Source organism: Barbus barbus (genome assembly GCF_936440315.1).
Source record: "Barbus barbus genome assembly, chromosome: 37".
Classification (NCBI taxonomy): Eukaryota; Metazoa; Chordata; class Actinopteri; order Cypriniformes; family Cyprinidae; genus Barbus; species Barbus barbus.
This window is the reverse complement of record NC_136715.1, coordinates 9,566,097-9,575,335: the sequence shown is the minus strand read 5'-3', so window position 1 is coordinate 9,575,335 and position 9,239 is coordinate 9,566,097. Positions and strand designations below refer to the sequence as shown.

Below are 9,239 nucleotides of genomic sequence, written 5' to 3'. Positions count from 1 at the left end.
TACAAGTGTTTGGTGATACTGCTGTATGCTTGTACATATTCTTTTCAGTATTTCTTGCAGAGACCTCTTTATTTTTATCAGGCAAAGGAAATGGTAAAGTATTTGGGTTTTAATTTTGTTAAAGGAATATATTCTACACCGAGTTATCTCATTTTCTAAGCATGGCAGAAATCACACAATTATTGACAATTGTCAATACAGATTATTTCTAAATGAACAATTCCCAACTCTTTTGCTCTTATTACAATGGTGAGATGTTAAAGATTTTTGTTGGAATAAGGAGCATAAAATGATCAAGTCTTAATTGTGTTATGTTGTTGTTTTTCTGCACAAGACACATTTCACATTCTTTCCAGTCTTTGAAAACATTTACACATTAAACTGCATATATCAAACTGACTCTTTTTAATCGGTGATCTAAAAAGATTCAAACTCGCTCATGTTACTTACCAGTTTGAATCAGTCAGTGACTGAGATCACATCTGAATCCCCCACAGATCTTTGTTTTATAAATTAATAACATAATTAAATATATATTTTTTTATTTTTATATCTGTTGGTGTTTTTCTTAAATATCTGAAATTCAAGAGTCAAATTAAATTGACCAAATCATGCAACAGAAAAAAAAGGCTTTTCTCCTTTAATACTGACATCTCACTTGATATTTTCAATCAAAAAAAGGTCATTGTGGAACCAATGTATTTTCCTGTATCCTCTCTCCAGCTAGTCAGGTGAGGGATAGTGAACTTTTAAGGCCTGGGACTCTTCTTTTTCTTGAGCTTACCAAGACAAAGACCTTCTTGTGTCTCATACAGGCCCTGAAAAGCATGACCGGGAAGAGTGTTATGATAACATATAGCAATTCAGCATTTCACATCTACTCAGACTATTCTCTGCTCGCCATTCACTACAGACCAACCCAAGTGTTTCTCCCGAACAGAGCAAATTGCATCAAGATCTAGATTCTGATGGGTGAGTAGAACATACATTAGGAACAAAGAAGAATATCAAATCTATCTAGTAGCTCATCTCACTTTCAGCTATGAGGTTTGAGGACGTCCTTCGTGAAATTGGTGGCTTCAACAAGTTCCAGTTTCTGGTTCTATACATCCTATGGCTCCCACGCATCATCCTCCCGCTGCACTTCCTGCTCCACAACTTCATCTCAGGTGTGCCACCCCACCACTGCGCCCTGCCTCACTTGGACAACTGGTACGCAGCTGGCACAAAGGACAGTGCTGAGGTGTCGGCAAAGATTCTGGCACTTGGCATCCCACGTAATGCAGATGGGTCCTACAGCTCCTGCAAGATGTACCCCCTTCCTCTGGACTTTGACCCTAATGCTGACCTCTCCCTAGTGTATGGAAACCGATCAAATGTGTCAGTGCCATGCCAGTATGGATGGGTATATGACCGCTCACAGTTCACCTCAACAACCGCAACTGAGGTAAAAATAAACACTCTTGTATTTTATACGTTGATGATATTTTGAGTTACTTATTATGGTACCTTTTGAAAGGGTACCATAAAAAACTTTGTCACCAGTGTATTCTTTAACACATATGTTAACATACACTATATTGCCAAAAGTATTGGGTCACCCCCTTCCAATGAACAGGTTCGACTACTTTAGTAATTTCCATGAGTACAAATCTTAATGTTTAAGCATATAATGATATTCTAGGGAATTGCGTGCTTCTAATTTTATTTAAATGCAGACCTTTCAGCCAAAACTCATCACCAAACACCAATGAATTGTACATATGGATACAGTCATTTTAGACATGTCCAAAACTGTTTCAACAGAGATTGAAATACAATTTTTAAATATATGAACTATGTTTTCATCTTTGTTGCCACAGTTTTGCAAGTGCCTTTTTATGTACTAAAGAAGGGGGTGTCACAATACTTTTGCCCATATAATATATGTATAAGTCATTGGTGTTTGGTGACAAGTTTTTGGCTCAAGGTCTGCATTTAAAGTCACACCAGAGGTGTTCAGCTGGGATCAGGACTTGGCTTTCTGCAGACCAGTCAAGTTGTTCCACACTGACTCAATCAATCATTTCTTTTTGAACCGTGCCTTATACACAGAGGCACTGTCATGTTAAAATAGAAAAGGGTCCTGTCCAAACTGTTGCTATAAAATTAGAAGCACACAATTCCCTAGAATATCATTATATGCTTAAACATTAAGATTTATACTCATAGAAATTACTAAAGTAGTCAAACATGTTCATTAGAAGGTGACCCAATACTTTTGGCAATATAGTCTATGTTAATCTTGGTTTAGCTTGGTTAATCATACCTTAATATACAAGCATATAAGCTTGTAGATCAAGGTATGATTTCTCTCTCTTATTCCAGTGGGATTTGGTATGTGACAACAAAAAGCAAAACCAAGCCCTTGCCACGTTTTTCTTCATTGGAGTGACAATCGGTGCTGTTATGTTTGGCCAGTTGGCAGATAAGTAAGTTATCTTTTAATAATATTATGTTTAAGAACCATTTGTTCCATGCTTTTTTTTTCTTATGACTGTTTATTTTCTAGCATTTCTTTCATCAATGGACCTTATACGAGATTCCTTAGGCTAAAAGCCGGTCGCATGACTTTTCTACAATCAAGTGTCTTTACTCACATGTTTGAGGTTGAAAAACGATTCATTCCCCTTGATTTGTTCTGCATAGCTGACTTGCACATATTTATAATTGTTCTTTGCTTTCACAAAGTTGAAAGATTCTTTATCTCATTATTTGCCACAGAACATGTCACAGGTCAAAACGGACTACCTCGGGTTATCTGTGTAACAAGCATGACGGAATGTATCCACAGTTTCCCATGTGATTTTCAATGTGCGAATATCCTGCGTGGTTAAATATATCTTATTTATATCACTCCACAGGTTTGGCCGTAAGCCGATGATTCAGGTTTCCTTTGTGGCCAGTTCTATTTTTGGAATTGTTGAAGCTTTTTCTACATCTTACGTGATGTTCGCCATATCAAGAACCTTGTGTGGACTGGCCTTGACCGGGATGTCTATCACCACAGTCGCCCTGTGTATCTATCCCTGCCTTATTTCTTTTCAATCTCTCTAGTCAACATGAAATCCAAGATGATCCTGTTTTTATTCTTGTGGATGACTCATCATGATTCATGAATGATTTTGAAAGTCTATATGCTTACTAAGGCTGCATGTATTTCATCAAAAGTAATAATAATAAAAAAAAAAATTTACACCAGATTCTAGAAGAAAAACAGGTTGAGCACACGTATCATGCTAGTTTAGAATAAAATACATGATCACTATTGTTTTTCACTGAGTCGGTCATGTCATTTTGCTGTTTATGTGCATGCTGTTAATACCTTCAAAAAATGTTCTCATTCTACAGGTGTTGAGTGGACAGATGTTAAACATCGCACATTTACAGGTACCATCATCAGTCTCGGGTGGAGTGTAGGGAACATGCTTTTGGCTCTTCTGGCATATCTCATCAGGGACTGGAGGCACCTCATCCTGGTAGTGACGTCACCTTGCCTTTTGGGCATAATTGCCTGGTGGTAAGTGGTAGAATTGCACATGAAAAAAAAAAAACACTGGATTTTTAGGCCTCTAAATGTGCTTCATGGATAGGCCTACATGAATATTTTTCTACTGTGCATTTTATCTCAAAAGGTGGATTCCTGAGTCAGCAAGATGGCTGCTAGCCAATGGCAGGGTGGAAGAGGCACAGAAGTATCTCATTCAGTGTGCTAAGATGAATGGAAAGCACAGTTACACTCATAAACTAGACACTGAGGTAAACATATGCAGCTATCCTCTAAGTTATTATTATTATAATCAGTTTTGATCTCATCCTTTATATCTTCATTAAAAGGATAGTTCAGCCAAAAATGAAAATTCTGTCATTAATTACAAACCTGTACCTCCGTTCATCTTCGGAATATAAATTACTATATTTTTGATGAATTTCAAGAGCTCTCTGACCCTCCCATAGACAGCAAGGATCCTAACATGATCAGGGTCCAGAAAGGTAGTAAGGGCATCATTAAAATAATCCATGTGGCATCAGTGGTTCAACTTTAATTTTACGAAGCTACGAGAATACTTTTTGTGTGCAAAGAAAACAAAAATAACGACTTTATTCAAAAATCTGTCTCCTCTGCGTCATTTTGGAGAATATCAATACGCAAACGTTGTTGTTTACTTTGTTTATGCCTTGATCTGAACATAAACAACGTATCCGCATACGTTGTTTACGTATGTGATACTCTCTAAAATGGCACCAGGGTGATGCGGAGGAGACAAGTTGTTGAATAAAGTCATTATTTTTGTTTTCTTTGCGCACAAAAAGTATTCTTGTAGCTTTGTAAAATTACGCTTGAACCACTGATGTCACATGGATTATTTTAATGATGTCCTTGCTACGTTTCTGGACCTTGATCATGTAAGGATCCTTGCTGTCTATGGGAGGATCAGAGAGCTCTCAGAATTTATCAAAAATATCTTAATTTGTGTTCCAAAGATGAACAAAGATCTTACAGATTTGGAACGACATGAGGGTGAGTAATTAATGACAGAATTTTCATTTTTGGGTGAACTTTTAAAAAGGAAATAAATCATTTTGGCTGTCACCTATTTAGACCTTAAAGAAAATTACCGTTAGTGAGGTCTCCAACAAGAATCATTCCTACCTTGATCTAGTGAGGACACCGAAACTGAGGAAGATTGTGTTATTCTCAGGGATTTTCTGGTATGTGAGGAGCTTTTTTTGTTTTCCATTGTAAAACAACAGTCAAACGCTGTGAATCGACAAGTCTTTATTTAAATCTACAGGTTTGCAGTTGCTTTGACCTACTATGGCATCAGCTTCAACATCACTGGGTTTGGTCTGAACATCTATCTCACCCAGTTTGTCTATGGAGTTATTGAAGTCCCAGCTAAGGTCGGGACCTACTTCACTCTGGATTGGATTGGACGCAGAAATGGCCAGGCGTGGTCTCTCATTATAGCAGGAGCTCTGATTGGACTAAACAGCATAATCCCAACAGGTACTCCTTCATTCCTTATCACCTCTTTATACCAAATTTTATATTGGATGTTCATTATTTAAGAAATAATATATTGGTTTTGTTGTGCTGTTTCATCCACAGAGTTTTCTGCTGTGCGGACAGGGATTGCAATTATCGGGAAGGGATTCTCTGAGGCAGCATTTACTATTGCCTTCTTGTACACATCTGAGCTTTACCCTACTGTACTCCGGTAAGTTTTACATTTTTGATGTGAAATTATTCTAATATTTATGTATGTGTATTTATATTTTAAGAAAAGGACCAAAACACTTACAGTACATTTTTCAAATGTAGAGTTTATCCATAAATATGGCCCCTTGTTTTTGAAATGAAAGAACTTATTCTGCTTCTCTGTATCTTTCCTAGGCAGTGCGGCTTGGGCTATACCTCTTTTATAGCGCGTATTGGAGGTTCGCTGGCTCCCATGGTCATATTATTGGAGGACATGTGGCGCTTTGCACCCTCTCTAGTGTTTGCTGCCACTGCAGTTCTCAGTGGATGTGTGGTCTTCCTTCTGCCTGAGACCACAAATGTTCAGCTTCCAGAGAATGTTCTGGATATAGAGGAGGGCAGGTATAAGCATGCCAAAGTAGCTTTCTGCTGAATCACACTAAATGTCAAGTACTGTTCCACCTACGAGACTTTAAACAACCATCTCACATAATGTTTTTTATGCGACTTAAACTACATTCAAGGTATACATTTTATCAGTTCACCATAATAGTGGATCTAATTGTAAAATGCTGTAAAATGTGACCCTGGACCACAAAACCAGTCTTAAGTCACTGGGGTACATTTGTAGCAATAGCCAAAAATACATTGTAAGTGTCAAAATTATTGATTTTTCTTTTATGACAAAAATCATTAGGATATTAAGTAAAGATCATGTTCCATGAAGATATTTTGTAAATTTCTTACCGTAAATATATCAAAACCTCATTTTTGATTAGTAATATGCATTGCTAAGAACTTCATTTGGACAACTTTAAAGGCGATTTTCTCAATATTTAGATTTTTTTGCACCTTCAGATTCCAGATTTTCAAATAGATGTATCTCAGCCAAATATTGTCCTATCCTAACAAACCATACAGCAATTGAAAGCTTATTTATTCAGCTGATTTATAATCTCAATTTAGAAAAATCGACACTTAAGACTGGATTTGTGTATGTTTTTCTCATAGTTATTTATTTATTTATTAAAGGCACGCAACGACCACGGAATCAGAGAGTGATGTTGAACTGAATGAGATGAATCCAGCACCTGCAAATTTATAAGAGAAGGATTCATGATGTCAGAAAACAATGATTCCTTCAACACCCTTATGGACAGATGTGAATAAATATCATCAATTGCAAGACATTTATGGTGCGCAAGGGATAAAAAAATATATATATATTTGATGTTCCTGGAGATGAGCTTACACAAGACTAAAAAACACCAGTAAAGTAAAATGTCATTGAATTTAAAAGTCAACAAATAGCTGTCTATTAAGATAAGGTGTTTTTTTTCCTCTTCTGCTATAACGGTGGAAATGTTTGCATGATTCTTGTGTTCTTTTTCTATGGAATGCTATACAAACAGTATGCATTACACCCTTTTACAGAGCTTTGATATTAACACATTGTCAATAGGCCTATATGTGACTATGGTGATGTTTTAAAATGATGATTTAGTAGCAGTGAACACAGTTTTGATGTTACAGTATTTGTATTTTAATAATAACGTTCTGTAAATTATTTTATGAGACTCTCAAATAAATATTTACCACAATAATGCATTCGATCTTGTCTGTCAATCATCTCTCAATAACCCTCCACAGCGGCAGGGGGTGCACGTGCATCACATACAGCTTTGAATACAACAGAATAAAAGGCGTAGTAGAGTGTCACAGGTCAGCTGTTCAGCTCCCGAGGAAGTTTTCATTTTATTAGAATATGACCGTGAACAACATGGCAGATCCAAGACGACCGAATAAGATTTTTCGGTGAGTAGTTTGTCTGTAATAAGAGATGATTGTGATGAGAGTTTTGATCGGCTTTCGTTAGCATCTCTGTTAGCAACAGTTCGGCTAATGATTAGACGAGATTAAATCAGATTTACATTGAAAACAGTTTAATAGATTTACTTTTTTGCGAAATTATATGTTTTAAATCATAACATCGATGGAATTAATCTATGCTAAATTTATAAATATTAATTTCTGTAGTAATTTATTAAATGTGGTAGCTTATAAATGCCAGCCAGCAATCTACAATTGTATGTATTGTATCACAATTGTTGCACATTTAACGGATGTCATTTATTGTTCAACTAGGCATACTTTCAAGGCTTTCTCTGACGAAACTGTGATGTTTGTATTTTTTTTTTTTTTTTTGTAGCACAAAATAAAATGACAGCATTAATAGTCGAGGCATATTGTGTTTTTGCTTTACAGCTACAAGCCTCCCAACACAGAAACTAACCCCACATTGGAAGATCCTACACCGGATTACATGAACCTGCTCGGCATGATCTTCAGTATGTGTGGCCTGATGCTCAAGGTGATTTGACACCTGTGTTTACAGCAAACATTGATTTTTACTTTGTGATTGTCTCGTTGTTTGTGACTAAGACATGTGCAGATTATGCTCAGCTATGATTCAATGTTCAAATTATTGTGTTTTTGGCAGCTGAAATGGTGCGCATGGATTGCTGTGTATTGCTCATTCATCAGTTTTGCCAATTCACGAAGCTCAGAGGACACCAAACAAATGATGAGCAGCTTCATGTGAGTTACTTACGCTTGTTTGTTATTCTCCTTATGAACACAAATGTTGGATGATTCCATTATTTTATCTTTTAGAAAGACAATTTCTTCTACCTAAAGAAATCTTCAAATGTAATGCTTCTGGAATGCCATATTAAACATATGTTTATTCCCTCAGGCTGTCCATATCGGCCGTCGTGATGTCTTATTTGCAGAACCCACAGCCCATGTCACCACCGTGGTAACAAATAATCCAAACCCAGTAAGCCATCTCTGCAGGGATGGCATGAGAACCAGCTGATCCACCCACAGTCCTTCTGGAGCGCAGGGACGTACACCGATCAGCCCAGCTGGCCAATCAGACGCTGACAAACTGACTGATGTAGCTCCTGTACGATCGTTTCAAGTTTTCTCTGTGCTCACCAGTTGTTTTTATGTATGTTATCACACTATGCTAAAATATTCATATGCTGTGAATAATTGAGAAATAAATGAGCGATTTTGTGTGCTGCATCAAACTTTATTATTTTTTTTTTTTTTGTGGCTGTATTTTTCATATATACAGAAATAATTAGTGCTAATTAGGACACTTTGAAGTGCAAAACTAGAGCTTGATGTTAATGCATTCATCCTGCTGCTGCTTCTGACTAAATGTGCAGATGGAAGTTTAAAGAAGCCTTTTATTCTGAAAAATGTAGTTTTCCTGAGGAGATACTGGTAAACAGTACTGTACAGACATGCCAGATTTGTTCCTCTCAGTGTGTCCAAGATTGATTCTGCGCTGGCCTGGAGGATTTAAGGAACAACTGGCAACTCATAAGCTGTTATTTTTTTGGAGCAATGTGCCTTTTTTTTGACTGTTGGTTTTATAACACTTGGGTGGTTTCTTCAAAAAACTTAACCATATTTGATGGTAAAAGAAAGTTTGTGTTTGTCTCATCACATTGCCTTCGATATTATAATCTAGGCCAATTATATGATTCCGCTCATCTAGTCATATGTTTTCTGATTGGAAAACATATCCTCTCATTTGATATTTTTATCCACAAATCAACAGTTCATGAATATTAGGGTTTAGTCAGGCTTAACTGGAAATAAAACGTTTAAGAAATTATGCTGAAAATGTTACAAATTCAAAAATGTCAGGTTGAAATCCACCTTGTTTCTGCGTTGATATTATTTTACGTTTTATTATATTATTTTTGAATGATATTACTATATATATAACCCTTTACATAAAAATAATTGTATAAGAAATATGAATGTATAATTGTGTATCCAATTTCATTTATGACGATTGTTTTATGTCATTGATGGTCAAAGCTGAGCGAGACTCTGAGTCAGCATTTGACAACTCAGAGACCTCTTTTCTTACGTCTGATCACGCTTATTGGCTAAATCCTAATCCTTACAATGTTAA

The 9,239-nt window shown here is 36.4% G+C and overlaps 2 protein-coding genes across 2 annotated transcripts; both read left to right on the top strand.

The window, feature by feature from the left end:
* Positions 1-1,042: 1,042 nt before the first annotated feature.
* On the top strand, positions 1,043-6,849 carry LOC306856721 (solute carrier family 22 member 7-like; the record flags this gene model as incomplete). Its single annotated transcript, XM_079396137.1, has 10 exons — positions 1,043-1,447; positions 2,368-2,471; positions 2,904-3,058; positions 3,391-3,559; positions 3,675-3,798; positions 4,643-4,752; positions 4,836-5,050; positions 5,153-5,261; positions 5,438-5,644; positions 6,275-6,849. The coding sequence occupies 10 exons, from the start codon at positions 1,043-1,045 to the stop codon at positions 6,345-6,347; spliced, it is 1,671 nt and encodes a 556-aa protein (XP_079252263.1). The 3' UTR covers positions 6,348-6,849.
* A 54-nt stretch (positions 6,850-6,903) lies between these two features.
* On the top strand, positions 6,904-8,975 carry LOC306856570 (PAT complex subunit Asterix). Its single transcript, XM_079395929.1, has 4 exons — positions 6,904-7,057; positions 7,508-7,613; positions 7,743-7,840; positions 7,998-8,975. Exons 1-4 carry the CDS (start codon positions 7,008-7,010, stop codon positions 8,062-8,064), a joined length of 321 nt encoding a protein of 106 aa, XP_079252055.1. The 5' UTR covers positions 6,904-7,007; the 3' UTR covers positions 8,065-8,975.
* The last annotated feature ends 264 nt before the right edge of the window (positions 8,976-9,239 follow it).

Excerpts from the sequence above, each read along its gene's own strand:
- LOC306856570 (XM_079395929.1), top strand. The coding sequence starts at position 7,008 with ATGACCGTGAACAACATGGCAGATCCAAGACGACCGAATAAGATTTTT. Across the intron at positions 7,058-7,507 it reads CGACCGAATAAGATTTTTCG|CTACAAGCCTCCCAACACAG; the intron begins GTGAGTAGTTTG and ends TTTGCTTTACAG. Across the intron at positions 7,841-7,997 it reads CAAATGATGAGCAGCTTCAT|GCTGTCCATATCGGCCGTCG; the intron begins GTGAGTTACTTA and ends TTATTCCCTCAG.